Source organism: Sorex fumeus, unplaced genomic scaffold (assembly GCF_029834395.1).
Source record: "Sorex fumeus unplaced genomic scaffold, SorFum_2.1 ptg000086l, whole genome shotgun sequence".
Lineage (NCBI taxonomy): Eukaryota > Metazoa > Chordata > Mammalia > Eulipotyphla > Soricidae > Sorex > Sorex fumeus.
In genome coordinates, this window is record NW_026606143.1 from 13,934,293 (window position 1) to 13,953,671 (window position 19,379).

Here is a 19,379-nt window from a genome sequence, read left to right on the forward strand (position 1 = left end):
AACTGGCAGGCTACCGAATGTAACCTGACCACACGGCAGAGTCTGGCAAACTCCCTGTGGCGTACCCAATATGCCAAACACCAGTAACAATGATGGGTCTCATTCTCCTAACCCTGAAAGAGCCTTGAATATGGCACTTTTTAAAAAAAATCTCAGGGCTAAGATGAAGGAGATGTTACTGGGGCCTGCTCGAGGCAATCGACAAACAACAGGATGGTCGTGATCGTGATCGTGATATAATATAATAACAAGAAGCCTGAAACACCTCACTGAATGGATAATATTATGAGTCTACAAGTGACAGCATGTCTACTCAATAGACAGTTAAGTCAAAGTGACAATAAAATATACCTGCACATAATACAGATGCACATTAGAAACACAACAGTCAATTAAAAGTAACTCACCAAAGGCTACAAGCAGTACAGCTTGGTAACAAAGTTCAAAAATGAACATAACAATTGATGATTATGAAATTCATATGGAGCAGCAACCCAACTTTTAAAAGGGATAATAATCATCAAATTCAGGAAAGAAGTCCTCTCTTCAGAGGGATAGGTTCATAATGAAAGCTACTGATGACTGCAATGGATTGGCAGTGGCAAACTATAAAACTTTATCTACTATTCTGTTTTGTCACTTACATTTAATAATTTATTAATTTTTAAGTGTCAACTTATTACACAATAAAATATTTTCATTATAATCCCACTGACTAAAACATATACTCTCACAACTCATAAATTGATTACAAAAATAGACAATATACTCACTGGCTCAATTTCAACATCAGCGATGTCAACAGTTCCACCAATCCTAAGGGTTATGATATTTGCGCCATGAATAGCAACCTGATTTAGGAGAAATATAAAACTCTGTAGAGACCACAGCAAAATATACTCATATACCATTGAAGTACTACTTGGCATTTATGTAACATGTTATAATTTAAATAATCATAACTTTTACACAGCAGTAGGGCATTTGCCTTGCGCGCAGCCAGCCCAGCCAAGCCAGGTTCAATTCCTCCACCCCTCTCGGAGAGCCTGGCAAGCTACCGAGAGTATTCAATATGCCAAACACAATAACAAGAAGTCTCACAATGGAGACGCTACTGGGCCCGCTCAAGCAAATCGATGAACAACGGGAGGACAGTGACAGTGATAACTTTTACACAAATCACAAGATTTATTCTGGAATTTGTCATCACTTTATCTCAATGTTTCTAGGAAGAGTTAAGTGTACAATTCTTTAAAATCCTACACCACAAATGGCACAAATTTATAGCTTATAAACTTCACTGCAGAGATTCATCTATTTCACTAGACATTATCTCTACTCCCTTTAGCTCTTTGGTACTTATTTTACTTTATTTTATTTCAATTATGCAAAATTAAAACAGGAAATTAAAATGCATACTTACTTCTTTTCTCTACTACTGAAAGCATTTGAAAGTTTTTGAGTAAATGCTAAATACACTATCTTCCTTTTAATCCTTGGTACGCTGCAAAGTCACTACTGTTAATACTTTAGTTTTCAAAACAGGAAAATTGACGCTTAAAAAGGTGCTCTCTCCGTCTGTCTGTCTCTCTCTCTCTCACCCTCTCTCTCCTCTCTTTCTCTCTCTCCCCCCTCCTCTCTCCTTCCCTTAGCCCCTGTACCACCCACCTTTGTCTGTCTCTCTCTGTCTCTGTCTCTCTCTCTGAAGTCACAAAACGTAAAAGCAGCAATGACTGAACCCAAAGAGTACTTGAACAGTCAACTTCATGTCCCCAAATTAAGAGAGAAATATATGAATGTAATTGTACAGAGCTGGAGAGATGGAACAGGAAGTAAGTTGCTAGCCTTGCATGCAGCTGACCTTCGGACCCTGGTTCGATCCCTGGTATAGCATACAGCCCCCACCTCTGACCCCCTGACATCCAGGGATCACTCCTGTGCACAGAACCAGAAAAAGCACTGAGAACAATCAGGTGTGGCCCAAAATAAAATTTCAAAAATAGGAATAAAGTTTCAAAAAGAATTCAGTTGTATAATTCTAGCAACATAAGGATGGCGATTATCTGAACATAAATTTGCCTAAGCAAAATCCCAAAGCAGAAAAACAGCATTCCCTAAAAGTCTACCAATAAACTCTCAATTTAAATCTAGATGTGTCTTATATTTAAGAGAGAAAATTTTTTCACTTTTTCCCCACAGAATCAGACATTGTTCATAAGAACACAAAGTAGTAGTTTTTCAAAATTATTGGGAAAGTGATGTGCCATCTTCACAGTGTTATCAACCAAAACACCACATTCATAACACTCTATGATCACCAAAATTTACTCAAAGTATATATTAAACACATAGGTTAAAACTTTGAATAAAATCCAAAAGAACACAACTTCATGAGTCATAAGAAATTTCAAGGGGCTGGAAAGATAGTACAATGGGTAGCGGGCTTGCCTTGCACATAGCCAGCCCAGGTTCGATCCCTGGCATCCCAATATGGTCATCTGAGCACTGACAGGAGTGATTCCTGAGCACAGAGCCAGGAGTAACCTCTGAGTATCACTGCACTGGGTTTTCTGCTTCCCCCCAAAAAAGAAAAAAAAATCAAATAAACATCAACTTCACCAATGAAACACATATATATCTCCAATCCCTACATCTACCTTTAACACTCTCCCTTTTTCATTCTTTACCAAAGATTACTAGCTGCCATAACTCATTCATTAATCAGCCTATGGTTTCTTTGACCTATTCCTCTCCAAGACTTACAGCCTGGACAATATCTTCCCTCATAAATGCATCGTCCCTAATATCAATTTTTTTTTCTTACAACAGCAGTAGGGCGTTCGCCTTACAAGCGGCCAACATGGCCGACCCGAGTTCGATTCCTCCGCCCCGCTCGGAGAGCCCGGCAAGCTACCGAGAGTATTCGATATGCCAGACACAGTAACAACAAAGTCTCCAGTGGAGACGTTACTGGGCCCGCTCGAGCAAATCGACGATCAACGGGAGGGCCTTTACCTTTACCTTTTTTACAATCCCTCTCATGTCAGTTCTCTTTCTTTGTTTTGGGGCCACTCTTGGCAGTGCTCAGGAGCCACTCTTGGCAGTGCTCAAGGGACACACTTAGCAGTACTCAGGGGCCACACTTGGCAGTGCTCAGGGGTTACTCCTGGCTCTGTCTTGAGCACTCCTTGTGGGCTCGAGGGACTATATGGGACACTGGGGATCAAACCTGGGTGGGTCACATGTAAGGCAGGGGCTCTACCCATTGTACTATCTCTCCAATCCATTACTCACTCATTTTTGAAGACAATAGTTACCAGATGATACATGTCACAGTAACTTCCAGGTGTACGGTGCATAGTTTTCTGATCAACCATTCACATGGCTGCATCTTCTCCTTTATTCAACTTTTTCCAAAGCTGATGATTCCAATGTTTCACTCTCCAACACATTTGTTCTTACACTCACCACAGTCTTTACTGTGATGCATGTAAGAACAAAACATCACTGAAATATTCTCTAACATCTCTTAAATATGATTCTTAGTCTTGAGAACAGTATTGGATAACATTGGGTTGTCCTTGCTCCTCCGGCAGGGAGTTTAAAGTTTATTGAGCTACTCCTACAACAGTAACCATGAGGCACACCCAATTCCATCAAGCACTAATAATCCTATGTTGCTTTTCTCTTTCCTTTATGTCATTTGCATGGTTTATTTAGCAATGTCATTTTTGTATAGACACAGGAAGATAGTTCATGCTATGCTTTGTAACATGGAAGTTAATTGACTCAAAAATAATATTTGCTCCAGGACATCCATATTTACTTGACTTAAGCCTCACTTGCCCTTAGTTCTCAGCACTCCAATAGCAGGGTCCCGATGAGGGACTGATGGACTCAGGGCAAGCTTGTGAGCTACCCTGGCATCAAAATGGGCCAGGCCAGGAGCCATAATATTTAACTATAAGTTAGGAGCATGGTTATGGACAAACTCTGTCTTGACCCAAAAAGAAGTAACTGAATAAAGACCCTGCTAGGGTTAGGAAAGACTCTCCTGGCCTGAAGACTATGGTTTGGAATATACAGTGAGATGTCCCCAGGAAGATGCAACCTTTCAGCTTAATATATTTCTTACTGTGCTCATACAAAATGACATGACTAGAAATATTATAAGAAGTAAATTTACTATGATAGTTTAAATGGATCACTAGCTAAGGAAAAGGAGAAAGCAATCCACCCTGGATGGAATCGGCCCTTGAGCGGATGTACTAGTAATCTGGAGTGCTGAACCCTCAGATAAGATTTTGTCCTTGAGATAATCTCCTAGAACTTCTCCTGAAGGGGCAGCTTTACCACTGTTTGTTGTTAAGACAATGTTTAACCCCACCCATGTGTACCCCACCCTCAGGATTGCTATATAACTACACTGTAAAGGAAAAGAGGGAGGATGAGAACTGAGACTTTGGGACTTTGGGATTTTGAGGTCTTTGGGGACTATGATCAAAACTACAACTACGGTTGCACCAAAGGGGAGAGATGGAACTACATTGGGGAGGAGAGAGAAAGAAAGAGACTACCAGCTAGCCTGGAGCCCGGGTCCAGTTCCTCTATTCCCCAGTCCTTTGTCCATCCGTCCATCGCTGTCATCTGGCCAGGGGAATGGTTCTGAGCCACTGAACATTCGAGTCCCTTGCGAGCCTACCACGCATTCTCTTGGAAATTCACAAACAGTATATGTTTGCAACAATATGGAGATTTTAGAATACTATAATTTTAGAATTATAACTCAAAAATCTGTTATTCATCCTCTAATCTTTTTCTCAATGAATATTATCACCATCTGTCTCACACTTAACTTGCCTCCATTGATTATATACAATACCTTTTTTGCCACCAAATCCTAATTACTGATCTAAATTCAAGTAGAATTTGCCTTAAGTCCTTCATGAGACTATTAACTGCCCTTTATTTAACTGATCCCAGTTTGCTGCTCTGTAAACAAAGAGATCTCTGAAAAATCTAAATCTGATTATGAAATCCCTAAGCTTAAAACTCCTGAATCTAAGATAATATTCAGATTTCTGACACTGTTGATAAAAATCGGAAGACTCTAGATGCATCTTTCCTTACTACCATCCATGCAGTCTATAATCTAGTCCTGCTAAAGTCTAAGCTTTCATATATGTCTTGCTACTGTCTCTCTCCCTACTTGCATGGACTCATGTGACTTTTTCCTCCTTAAATATTATTCCTCCTCTCCTCCTCTACCCTTGAACATCCCTATCATTTGGCAGATTCCTAACTTCAGGTGTCTTTCACATGTTTCTCCAAGGAAACTGCACTGATACATTTTTTAATTTATTTATTCTTAAGTGAATCACCGGGCTGGAGCAACAGCACAGCAGGTAGGGTCTCTGCCTTGCAAGCGGCCGACCCGGTCGACCCGAGTTCAATTCCTCCACCCCTCTCTGAGAGCCCAGCAAGCTACCAAGTGTATGTCCACTGCACGGCAAAGCCTGGCAAGCTACCTGTGACTCAATATGCCAAACAAAGTAACAACAAGTCTCAAAATGTTACTGGGCCCTGCTCGAGCAAATAGATGACCAATGGGGTGACAGTAACAGAATCAGATACACAGCTACAAAGCTGTTCTTGATTGGGTTTCAGTTATACAATGTTCCAGCACCCATTCCTCCACCAGTGTAACTTCCCACCACCAATGTCCCACCAATTTCCCTCCTATCATACCCCCAACCAGTCTCCAGTCTCTCTATGGCTGGTAGGCTCTCTCTCTCTTTCTCTCTCTCTCTCTCTCTCTGTCTCCTCCCCTTCCTTTTGGGCATTATGCTTTACAATATAAATACTGAAAGGTTTGTTCCTTGACCTACTTTCAGCACACAGTTCTTATCCAGAGTGATCATTTCCAACTATCTTTGTCATAGTGGTGCCATTGAGACTTTAATCCTACATTGTATTTCTCTCCTGTGTACTCCCTTAGCCTGCTGTATTTCTCTGTCATAATACTTATTATACTATGCATATATAGTAATTATTACACTACATATATGTTTATATGTGAGTTGTTTGTATCCTCCACCAAATTGTAAACTCTTTGAGATAAAGAAAACCTTCATTATCTGGCATGGTTTTGCAACCCTAGCATCTACAACAGAGAGCAGAATAAAACATACACTCAGTGTATATGTGTTCAATGAATTAATTAATTAATTATTAATTAATTAATGATGAATTAATGAATCCCATTAGACTATTGAAAGTTCAGCTCTGTAGAATCAACATAACCAACTATATCATCTACAAACTTCTACGGGAAATTGAAGAATGAAACTAAGTTAGGCTAGGAACATTAGGAAGCTATCTTAGTCTGCATAGATTGAGTGACCATTCATCTAATATTTCTAACAAAAACCTCAGAAACCATGTGGATGAACTGACTGGAACGGAAGACAAGAAAGATGGCAGAATACTTGCCCTTAACCTGACCTTCCACTTCATTGAAATATTATTGTAATGAGACTATCAAAATCCACCCCCTCACCATTTCAATATGCACCTGAAGCCATGATAGTTCTGAAATACCATACCAGTATAAAACTTTGGGTGGTCCAGTTAGGAAAAATCTATACTCAAGGATCGGTAATTCATGAATAGCCCTTGTTTCTCATGAATATCCATCTAACTGTCAATGGTGCTACTTTTTCCTAAGTAAACAGTAATAAATCCCTTTCTCTGGCCCTCTGAGAGCTTCCTCTGGAATTGGTAATCATTATGTGCAAGCTCTCCAAGATCTAGGCTTGCTGCATTATAGTGCACTATAAAATATAGATAATAATATCATAAAGATTTGTCTGTGGTTTATATAGTTATTAAATCTATTTAGGAGTAGCATTCCAAGATTGACGGGTTTTTCTTTAATTATCTAATTAAAGTAAGTATCAATTGAAGTGGCGGGGAAAAAATCCACCCTCTCCTCTATGACCAGAGGCATCACAACAGAGACATGCCAAATATTTCAATTTCATAAATTCATATTGATAAAAAGAATCAATTTCAGTTTAGAAATATCTATTCCCAACTTTTACTGGAAAGCAATGCATATGCCACATTCTAACACTTTTTACAACAGGCAAGACTTGACTTTATAGATCTCTAAAACTGTGTCTCTTTAGAGCTAACCCAATCACTTGAAAACAGAATTTTTTTTTTTGCAGTGGTGGGACACGGGGGTTGGGGTGCAAGGTCACACCTGGTACTGTTCAGGACTTACTCCCAGCTCTGCACTCAGGAACTACTCCTCGCTAACAGACATTTTGTAATTGCACTTTTTGTTTCATAACATTAAAACACATGGCCATCTAAAGAACTATTTAAAACTGGTTTTCTAAGAATAAACATATATATGACATTTCATAGCAATGTGACTATAACCAAATTTCTTTTGGTAATGCTAGGGCTTCTGCTACTGAGCTACATCCACAGCCCTCATAAATATCTTTTTTTTTTTGTAGGAGTACTGCTATTTATTCAGCCACTGATTAGCTGATTGAATTGTGCATGAACTCCACCTTACTTTTTTTTTTCTTTTTCCATTTTTTTATAATTTTATTTATTGAATCACCGTGAGAGCAGTTACAAAGCTTTTGGGTCTAAGTCTCAATCATACAATGAAACATCCGTACCTTCACCAGTGCCCATTCTCCACCACCAAAAATCCCAGTATACCCCCATCCCACACCCTCCCCCTGCCTGTGGAGCAGATGATTTCCACATTACACTCTCTCTACTTTGATCACATTCACTATTTTGACACCAGACCCACCATTATTTAAGATTTTACCCCAACACTCAGATCTGCTGAAAAGGCAACAATAGACAATTTGTGTTCTATTGCTGGTTATGAATAACATATGATGTCGTGTGGCTGCAGTAGGGCCATGTGGTTTTGAAGTTCTGAAATTTTAACACTTAAATCTGGAGGGATTTCTGCCAAAAGCCACTGGGTTTAGAGATCTGCTCCTGAGTCTCTGGGATCATGACCGTTGAGCAGCTTGATGAGGAGCCAAAGAGGCCATTCATGGGCGATGACTTAGGGTCTCATTGGGGTGGGGAAGACAGGCCCGGCTCTACCTCCCCCCCCATCCCGTGAGACCCAACAAGTTTCGTCACTGCGGGCCCAAGCCTGACTGTCCAATGGCCTCTGGAGGATGACAGCCACCACGTCGCCAAGAGGGAGCAGGCGGAGGGACAGAACCCTTTCCTCCCTGGGGTGGCCCGGTGACAGTAACCTACTGCGGGGTCCGGACACATTTTTGACAAAAGCTGCTGGGCTTCGAGATTTGTTTCTGAGTCTCTGGGATCAAGGCCGTTGAGCAGCTTGATGAGGAGCCAGAGAGGCCGTTTGTGGGCGATGACTTGGGGTCTCGTTATTGTGGGGAGGACAGGCCCGGTTCCACCTCCCCCCCCCCATCCCGTGAGACCCAACAAGTTTCGTCACTGCGGGCCCAAGCCTGACTGTCCAATGGCCTCTGGAGGATGACAGCCACCACGTCGCCAAGAGGGAGCAGGTGGAGGGACAGAACCCTTTCCTCCCTGGGGTGGCCCAGTGACAGTAACCTACTGCGGGGTCCGGACACATTTCTGACAAAAGCCACTGGGTTTCAAGATCTGTTTCTGAGTCTCTGGGATCAAAGCCGTTGATCAGCTTGATGAGGAGCCAGAGAGGCCGTTTGTGGGCGATGACTTGGGGTCTCGTTATTGTGGGGAGGACAGGCCCAGTTCCACCTCCCCCCCACATCCCGTGAGACCCAACAAGTTTCGTCACTGCGGGCCCAAGCCTGACTGTCCAATGGCCTCTGGAGGATGACAGCCACCAAGTCGCCAAGAGGGAGCAGGCGGAGGGACAGCACCCATTCCCCCCTGGGGTGGCCCGGTGACAGTAACCTACTGCGGGGTCCGGACACATTTCTGACAAAAGCTGCTGGGCTTCGAGATTTGTTTCTGAGTCTCTGGGATCAAGGCCGTTGAGCAGCTTGATGAGGAGCCAGAGAGGCCGTTTGTGGACGATGACTTGGGGTCTCGTTAGGGTGGGGAGGACAGGCCCAGCTCCACCTCCCCCCCCATCCCGTGAGACCCAACAAGTTTCGTCACTGCGGGCCCAAGCCTGACTGTCCAATGGCCTCTGGAGGATGACAGCCACCAAGTCGCCAAGAGGGAGCAGGCGGAGGGACAACACCCTTTCCTCCCTGGGGTGGCCAGGCGACAGTAACGTACTGTGGAGTCCAGATGCATTTCTGCCAAACGCCACTGGGTTTTGAGATTTGTTTCTGAGTCTCTGGGATCATGGCCGTTAAGCAGCTTGATGAGGAGCCAGAGAGGCTGTTCGTGGGCGATGACTTGGGGTCTCGTTGGGGTGGGGAGGACAAGCCCGGCTCCACCCTCATCCCGTGAGGCCCTGTGTGTCTCGTCACTGGGGGCCCAAATGTGACTATCCAGTGGCCTCAGACGGATGGCGGCCACTGGGCCGCCAGGGGGAGTAGGCCAAGGCACGAAACCTATTCCCACCTGGATTGGCCCAGCACCGGTAGCCTACTGCAGAGACCAGACGCATTTCTACCTAAAGCCACTGGGTTCCGAGATTCATCTCTGAGTCTCTGGGATCATGTCCATTAAGCAGTTCAATCAGGAACCAAAGAGGCCTTGCCTCCTATTATATAGCTGAGCCGGAGGTGGTTTGTGGGCGTGTTTCCCACATACCTAACTTTTGGCCGTTTACTTTCTTGGTAAACTTTGCCCCAAGTTTTTGGGGTCTGGCCAAAGACACAGCAGCAATTTTGGGGTATCTGGAAGTCTGAAGGCGCCATGAGGCTGCTGATGCACTCGCCTCACAGGTACAGATTGACCTGCTGGCGGCACCATACCCCCTCCTCATAAATATCTTAAACAGACAAGCAAATCTACACAGACACAAGGTACAAACACACATATAAGTAGTAAAAATATATATAAATGTATAATATACATTGTATTAAAATATATTATATAATACATAATATATATGCTTAAATTTATATATAAAATAAGATTTTACAAATTTGAAACATAAACTAATTGCAATTTTAACCTCTAATTAATCTGGAGTTTCCAGATTACCACTCATTAATTAAGCTTCTGAGGCAAAGCGTCTGTTTGAAATAGTCTTATATTTTAATAGTAACCTTGTTCCACATTCTTTATGACTAACAAAGCATTCATTTTTTTTCAAGCTCTTGAAGAGCTTTTCAACATGCTTGATGGGATGTTACCTAGTTCAAAAATTATTTAAGAATACCAAGTAAGGGGCTGGAGCGATAGCACAGAGGGTAGGGCTTTTGCCTTGCACACGGCCGACCCGGGTTAGAATCCCAGCCTCCAATATGGTCCCCTGAGCACCGCCAGGAGTAATTCCTGAGTACAGAGCCAAGAGTAAGCCCTGAGCATCGCCAGGTGTGACCCAAAAACCAAAAATAAATAAATAAATTAATTAATTAATAAATTCTGCTATCTTTTATAGTATGAACTTACCTTTGCTTTTGTATCAAAATTTCCTGCCTCAGTAGGGGTACAGGAGATATTGAGAACAGATAGTCCCCCAAATGGAATTATTCCTTCCGTTGGAACAATTTTAATGATAGGTGAAAGACCTTCATCACAAATCTGGAATTAAATATTTGCAGAAAAGATACATTATAATTTAAAAATTACATCTCCAAAGCTTTCACAGGAATGCGTTAAAACTTCCACCCCAAAAAGAGATCCCAAACATAGAGCCTAAGATGATTCTATAAAAGGTTTATAAATACCAGCCTGACAAATTATTTGAACTTTAAGAATTTTTATTCCCAGCCCAGAAATAAGAAACTTTCAGTGATGTCTTCTAATTCAAATAGGACAATAAAATTTATTACCTGGGCTTTGTAAAGACTCTGCAAAACTCTTATGATGCAGTTGTTGGAGATTATGTCGATGCCAAGTTACTATGGAGGAAAAATGATGAAGCAACCTCTTTGTCTTCATTATTTTTCTTTACAGTCAAATATCTGAATAAGGGTTTTGTTTTTTTTGTTTGTTCGTTTGTCTGTTTGTTTGTTTTTTGCTTTTTGGGTCACATCCGGTGATACACAGGGGTTATTCCTCACTCTGCATTCAGGAATTATCCCTGGCAGTGCTCAGGGGACCATATGGGATATGCTGGGACTCGAACCCAGGTCGGCCGCGTGCAAGGCAAACGCCCTACTCATTATGCTATTGCTCCAGCTCCCTGAATATGGTTTTGATCTTCAAAAATGTTTTGGGCAATGAATCTGTAATGAATTTACAGTGTGGTTTTTCAGAAGTCAGTTTAGGGCTTCCTATCATGCTCTATGCCAGAATAATTCAGTGGGAAATTTGTTGAAGTATTTGGGAGGCTATAGGAACAAATATACTTAAGAACTGACTCCAAAGAAACAAAATAGAACAGGGTATATGCAATTGTTCATTTGGGTAAAAGACAACATATGAAAATATAGCATGAACCGAGATCTAAAATGTCAGCCTCTTGTCAGTCTGGAGATATCGTACATTATTCTGTAGAAAAACTCACCTCTTTAAACAACACACATACCTCAATTTAAATTAGAATCAAAATCTATCAACAGAATGTCTTTAGAATGGTTCTGCTCAATCCTGATGACTGAATATGAAGAGAAAAAAGGAAAAGCATGCAATAGATTCTAACACCAAGGATGTATTATTTTCTCAGATTACCTTTTTCCTTAATCTAGAAAACAAAATAATAGGGCCAGAGAGGCATTCTAGAGGTAAGACATTGGCCATGCATAACGACTATGGTTGCCTTTGACCATGATTCAAACCACCAGCCCCACAAAGGGTCCCAAGAACCAGAAGGCGTCACTCCTGAGCACGGAACCAGTATTAGCCCCAAACCACTGATAGGTGGAGCTCCTAAACCAAAGACTTAAAATAATAACGATAATTTAAAAAATAATAACAGCAATAAAGGAGAAAAGGGATAAGAGGTGGAGAATGGAGAAAAGGAGAGCAACTACAGAAGGAAAACTATTGTTTTTGCCTTTGTGAGCCTCCTCAGCAGGGCTGTAGAACACCAGGAATATATCCCATGATGCTCAGGAGGTTATGTGGTCCCAGGGATCAAACTTGAATCTTTGTGTATGCTGTGCATGCACTCCAGCACTTTAAACTAACTCTCAAGCCCAGAGAGAGATTGTTTTCATGTCTGTGCTCCTTTAGTAACATGCCTTGATTTTCTTATGGCATCTGCTACACAATATGTTAATTATTTGATAGCTTCACCATCTCCCCTGCTCTTACTAGTTATTTTCACGTGTCACTTATATCTAATAGTAATTTTTTCAGTCTGATTTGCTCTGTACTGATCACTACTAATCAGTACAAATAGTACTGATTAGTAGCCTAGGAAACCGTGTTCTCCTACCCCTAAGTATTCATACAAAGTATCTTCTTATCTTTTTAGGCTCAAGTCTATCTTTGTATTCACACAATATTAATTAATAAAAAAATGACTAAGCTGACAGCACAATATTAATTAATAAAAAATGACTAAGCTAACAGCAAAATCTTTACTAATGCAGATATTAAATATTTTAGGCCTTGCAAGTCATATTTCCTATCACAACTATTCCATTCTGCCACTATACCACAGAAGCAGCCAGAAACAATCTATAAATGGTTCAGCTCTGTTCTTATAGAATTTTGTTGATAAAAATACATCAAATTTGACCAGCACACTTTAACTTGCCAATTTCAAATGAAGTGCCCTTATAAAAGTGCATTTTTAGAAACTTAACATAATACCCAGGCTGGAGCAATAGCACAGCGGATAGGGCGTTTGCCTTGCAAGCGGCCGACCCAGGTTTGGTTCCTTCACCCCTCTTGGGAGAGCACGGCAAGCTACCGAGAGTATCCCTCCCGCACGACAGAGCTTGGCAAGCTACCCTTGTCATATTCGATATGCCAAAAACAGTAACAACAAGTCTCACGTTGGAGACGTTACTGATGCCCACTGGAGCAAATCAATGAACAATGGGAGGACAATGCTAACAGTGCTAACATAATACCTAATACAAAAGTAAAGTATATTTATAACATCATAGTATAAAGAGACTATTATGCTCAAATATTGTGGTCAAACAAATCTTCTATGAAGTAGCTAATCATTGACAATAGTCCCTTTATAAAACAAAAAGTAATAATATCACAATACTCATGGCAAAACATTAAATCAAAATTACAATGTGATCTGATTCAAATAAGCGTCCGAGATTCTAAATTACCCTGTAATAAGCATGGTTTGGTCCGACGTTATGAAGAACTGCTGTCCTCCAACTTGTTAAACCTTGAGGAGCATGACTGAAGATTACCCTTGGCTCCAGATACATGACCTTGCTTTGACCAGGCTAATAACAAGATAAAAGGGGGAAAAGCTATTGCAACAACAGTAAATATTATCGTTTACCAGAGGACACATTTTTATCAATTCCATGAAAAATTCTAAAATGGGAAGCACTGTAAGACTTTATGATGTACTTAAGAGAAAGAAAAATTGAAAATAGTAATCCAAATGTACTCCTAAACTTAGGAAGGCCAAGGAGTTAAAATAACTCGGGGAGGTGGGGAATAATAACTACGACTGAAAATCACTGAAGAAGACCATAACTGTCATCTGCCTAACTAAGTATATGGTGTCACCATGTGTTCTATGAAATTAAGAGGTCCTTGGTTCATATAAGAAATACTGAGCCATAGGAGATTACCCAGACATATGTCTACTAGAGATATTTTCACAGCACTTAATGTGTGAATAAGGGACACCCTGTTTACTTGAGAACAGGGTAGTACTTCACTGAAGTTCACAGAATTACTTGGTGCAAGATTCTCTCACCTTATCCCACAAAACTCACTTCACAGATGGAGTGCATCACAGAATACTTTTTGGAAATGTTGATAGCCACCTTTCCTATCTTATAGGGTTACAAATAATAGCCAAGAGGAGCTGGAACCCAAGTTTCTCGGTTACACCTAATCCTTTCACACCACACCTCTTATCATCATCTATGCTATATTATAATTATATCCCATGGCATTATATATTTTTAATATTCTAATAACAATTCACATTGCTTATATAAGTCCTTTACCACTTTAGGAGCTTTTAGTGCTTAAACACTCAAATATTTTAATACTGATAGCTCATATCACTATCCTCCCATTGTTCATCAATTTGCTAGAGCGGGCCCAGTAACGTCTCCATTGTGACAATTGTTACTGTGTTTGGCATATCGAATATGTCACGGGGAGCTTGCCAAGCTTTGTCGTGCCAGCGAGATACTCTCCTTAGCTTGCCGGGTTCTCCGAGAGGGGCGGAGGAATCGAATTCGGATCGGCCATGTTGGCTGCATGCAAGGCAAACGCCCTACCCACTGTGCTATTGCTCCAGTCCGATAGCTCATAAGAATGTATAATTACTTGAAGAAAGTGATCTGAGTAATTCGATCACTATATTTTAAAACAAAGCTAACTGAAAAGGGAAAGATCAACTAAGTCTTTCATAAATTAATGGCAAAACTTAAAAAGAACATTTTATTTAATCACTTCATTTTCTCCCATCTTTACTTTCATGAGAGTTGTAACACATGATTCGTTTAATTTTAAAGGCTTATAAAAATTACCAAAAATAATCTAGTTCATTATCGGCTATGTCAAAGTTTAATTCTTCACCAATCCTAATGTCTGTTACGCAGAAGGCAAATTTTATCAGAGGGTAATAGCAAAGATTGTGGAAGCAGATGGGTCTACCTATAAAGTTTACCTGAGGCATTTGCTGCATGATTGAACTTGCGTTAGTTAACTAATCACTCTAACCCTCCAATTTCTCACCTATCAACTGAAATAGTGCCACATTCCTAACAAAATTGTCATGAAAATTAATTTAGGTGGGGTCAAGGAGATAGTTCATAGGTCTGGAATCCATACCTGGCAATGCCAGAGCCCCAGGTTCCAACCCAAGTACTGCATGGACTCAGAGCAGTACTACAGTCCCCAGCACCACTGGAGAGCAGCCCCCCAGTTGCGCACCAAATGCATACAGAATAAGACAAACGAAATCAAGACACAAAGAGCATTTAGCATTATATCTAGTACACAGTAATTGCTCAATAAAAGATACTTATTATTAATGCTAGCTTTAACTATTATGTCATTGTTTTTTATGTTACAAGAAACACAGCAGGATGAATATATGGACAAATTTATAATAACAAACTTGAACACTCTGAGTCTTGGCCGTTGATGCGATTACACGGCGCCAGGGGGTCAGGTGTGGGTGTGGCCCCCGCCTACTGGAATTTGGTGGATGTGGGTGGAGGATGCTCGACTCCAATCCGAGTAGGCTTGGAGATCTCGGCCCCGGAACCCGCGTGGATTTGTCCCTCTGCCAGTACCTTCATGTGTGCGGAGAGTGGTCTCAGCATGTTAGTGGCTGGTCCTGGAGGTCTTCGGCTGCCGGAGCCCTGGTCAGGGCGGGGAGGAAAGCTCAACCCGCTCCCCTCCAAGGGGCCCCGGCGAGGAACAGCCAGGCGCGGGGGCAGGAGACTGCACTGTTCTCGTCTGGGAGCTGGATTTTATAGTCTCTGAGTCTTGGCCGTTGATGGGATTACACGGCACCAGGGGGCCAGGTGTGGGTGTGACCCCCGCCTACTTCATCCCATCAACGGCCAAGACTCAGAGACTATAAAATCCAGCTCCTGGAAGCCCGCGGCTGCATTCGCGGCTGCACGACATCTTATCAGGACATCTTTTTATGACATCTTATTATCTCATTCCTACTTTGGACAAACTTGCAGGCTATCGAATGTAGCCTGCCCACAGGGCAGAGTCTGGCAAACTCCCTGTGGCGTACCAAATATGCCAAATACCAGTAACAATGATGGGTCTCATTCTCCTAAAGAGCCTTGAATATAATCTCAGGGCTAGGATGAAAGAGACGTTACTGGGGCCTGCTCGAGGCAATCGACGAATAACAGGATGATGAATGAATGAATGAATGAAACTTGAACACTATCACAGGAAAACAGTTTGAGAACGAAGTACTTATTCACAATATAGTTACAAGAATGTTGATAAAGTACTACTGGCTACAAATCTGGAACAATCCAAATCCTTATCAGCTTTGAAAACTGATGATACTACTAGCACACAAGGGACTGCTCTCAGAGATGAGAACTGACCACGTTGGACACAGTGGAGGCAAATCCCCCAAACCTAATGATGAACAAAACAACCCAATATAAAGAAACACAATATAAAGAAACACATTTTGATTAATGTTTGACTACATTTCTATAAAGTTCTAAGGTAAAATGAATGCAGACTCTTTTAAGTAAGGATAGTGATGGCTCATGCAAGCAAGGGCATGGTGTCTGAAAATGTGGGCTAAGGAGTTGTTCTTTTGTGGTGCTGGTCCTGTTCTTGTTTTTTGTTTGGTGGTGGTGGTGGTGGTGGAGGTGGTTGAGTCTGGGTATGAGTTATCAGTCTGTAAAAATTAACTAATGGCATAATTTATAATATGTGTACCTTTCTGCCTTTCTGGATGTATTCCCTACTTCAAAGTTAGTTTTTAAAAGAGGAGCAAGCAATTTAAGCCTGGTGAAAACAGTGGGACCTCTGTTATTCAAAGTCTGGTGCAGAGAAAAATCCCTTTCTGACTGTCACTTGCCATCATAAATTAAGTCGATGAATCGGGGCTAGAGCAATAGCACAGCAACTAGGGAGTTTGCCTTGCACGTGGCCAACCCAGATTCGATTCACAACATTCCATATGGTCCCCTGAGCACCGCCAGGAGTAATTTCTGAGCGCATGAGCCAGGAGTAACCTATGTACAATGCCAGGTGTGACCCAGAAAGAGGAAAAAAGTGGATGAATCTTATCTCTGAAGGCTGGAATCTACTGTACAGCTGAAATGTGTAAGAGCATGATTGTGGCCTAAAGAGAGACATGGGTTTTAGTAAACCCAAGTTACTGAGGACATTAGGAGGGGAATTTGTACGTAAGTAAAATAGACTATTGGTAATTACGAGGCAAGAAGTTAAGGCCATCTTGGACCTACCACAGAAAGTTAAAATTACAAATTTTAGCTTTTGCTTTACTCATATTTTTATTACAGGAATAATACTCTATAGAAATAACAATTTTCTGAGTTCTCTATAACATAAAGTATAAAATTCATATTATACTGAGTTATTAATTACTATTAGTATTAGATATGCCAAAAACAGGAACAACAAGTCTCACAATTTTTTGTGAGACATTAATGGTGCCCGCTCAAGCAAATGGATGAAAAATGGGAGGACAGTGCTACAGTGCTACTAGAATGCTGGTAATGCAATAGCATAAAGCTAAAATATCACTTTCTGATTTTTTTGTGTCTATTAATAAAATAATTTAATTTTAGTGGCTTCCATGGTATTACATATTTATAGAGGCTCAAATAACCATCCAGTATTGCTAACACAAGAGATCTGAGCTTCTGGTAAATTCTAGAAATGAAACAACTTTTAATTTTTTCCTTCTTTTGCAAAGCCCTCATTCGTGGCAAAAACTGCTCTAAGTAGATGGTATTACAATAAGCATTTTCTGAAAAAAGCATTTTTTACTAAGATTACAGAAATCCGGAGCCCTGAAATTATAAATCATATTCAAGGGACATCATTACCTCTACAGTACATTTTAGTTTTGTTGTGTTTCCTTCGGGAACATGAAGAATCATTTCTCCTTTTTCTAGGGAACTGAAGCCTGGGCTCCATGTTACTTCACACTCCAGTGAGGAATGCGGTTCAACTATGCCTACAGAGGATTCAGAGAGAATTAGTCATGCACCACATTTTAATAATATAGAAGACCTAGATACTTACACATGCATCTATTTAATATTCAAAACAAGGGGTGGCACAAAAATATAAAATTATTTAAATTAAACTCATCGTTGGGCTGGAGCGATAGCACAGCGGGTAAGGCGTTCGCCTTACAAGCGGCCAACATGGCCGACCCGAGTTCGATTCCTCCGCCCCTCTCGGAGAGCCCGGCAAGCTACCGAGAGTATTCGATATGCCAGACACAGTAACAACAAAGTCTCCAATGGAGACGTTACTGGGCCCGCTCGAGCAAATCGACGATCAACGGGAGGGCCTTTACTTACTTACTTACTAAACTCATCGTTATGAATTATCTAAGGAGTACGGAAGTACAGAGATAGATCCAAATCTAATATTCATGGAGCTGGAGCAATAGCACTGCGGGTAGGCATTTGCCTTGCACACGGCCGACCTGGGTTTGATTCCCAGCATCCAATATGGTCCCCTGAGCACCACCAGGAGTAATTCCCGAGTGCAGAACCAGGAGTAACCCCTGTGCATCGCCAGGTGTGACCCAAAAATAAAAAAAAATTTTCTAATACTCATAAATTACTTTTCAAACATTGATGGAAAACTTAAATACTTAAAAAAATGACAATATTTGGCAAAACTAAAACATCATAAATGAAGCAAACACTTCCAGGTCAGGAATCAGTAGAAAGAAAGACAGAATCTGCAGAAAACCGTTCATGACCCCTGAGCAAATAAATGTCTCACTTCATATTTTCCAACACTGAAATGCTTTTCAACATCTGGCACTTACTCAATTTTCGGAGGTAATAATTACTATTATCAGACCTCTGTGAAAAAGAAATCATCACATTCCTAGAGATCAAACTTCTAACACAACAATCATTAACACATTCCTATGATTCAAATGTACTGAGAACCCAAATGATATGAGGTATGTTTAGTGTCACCTGCTTCAATATATTTAATTCATCATCTTTGGAGGAAGAAAATGATACTTAAGAGAAAGAATGAATCGGAAGTTCTTTCTTCAAGAAAAGAAGATCACCTAAGACCAAAAGCACAGGATACTAAAGTAAAGAAAAGAGGCCATCCCAAACTTTGCCTTGGGTCATATCGATTCTCACACACTGGCACTCTCCTCAATCTTAAAAAAAAATAAACAAAGTGTATAACTCAGATTATTGTAGTGGCCATCAAGAAAAATGGTAAAGGGATTAACAGATTGTGTGATACCCAGCAAACACTCATTGTGAGGTATTTGGGGGGTGGGGAGGTGAGTTTCAGGGTCATGCTCAGCAGTTATCTGGCACTACTCTGGGTCCATGCTGGGGTCACAGCAAGGAAACACAGAAGTCGGCTGCAATATCACACAAGTGTTTTTAATTGTTTGTTTAGGG

General features: G+C 41.1%; 1 protein-coding gene across 1 annotated transcript in view; it reads right to left on the bottom strand.

The window, feature by feature from the left end:
* CFAP47 (cilia and flagella associated protein 47) overlaps positions 1 to 19,379 on the bottom strand; it is a 606,917-nt gene that overhangs the window by 516,169 nt on the left and 71,369 nt on the right. The window contains exons 16-19 of the mRNA XM_056131098.1: positions 17,811 to 17,941; positions 13,374 to 13,496; positions 10,582 to 10,713; positions 774 to 851 (exon numbers count right to left, since the gene is read on the bottom strand). Of these exons, the coding sequence (XP_055987073.1) occupies positions 774 to 851; positions 10,582 to 10,713; positions 13,374 to 13,496; positions 17,811 to 17,941 (464 nt within the window). The remainder of the gene's footprint in view (positions 1 to 773; positions 852 to 10,581; positions 10,714 to 13,373; positions 13,497 to 17,810; positions 17,942 to 19,379) is intronic.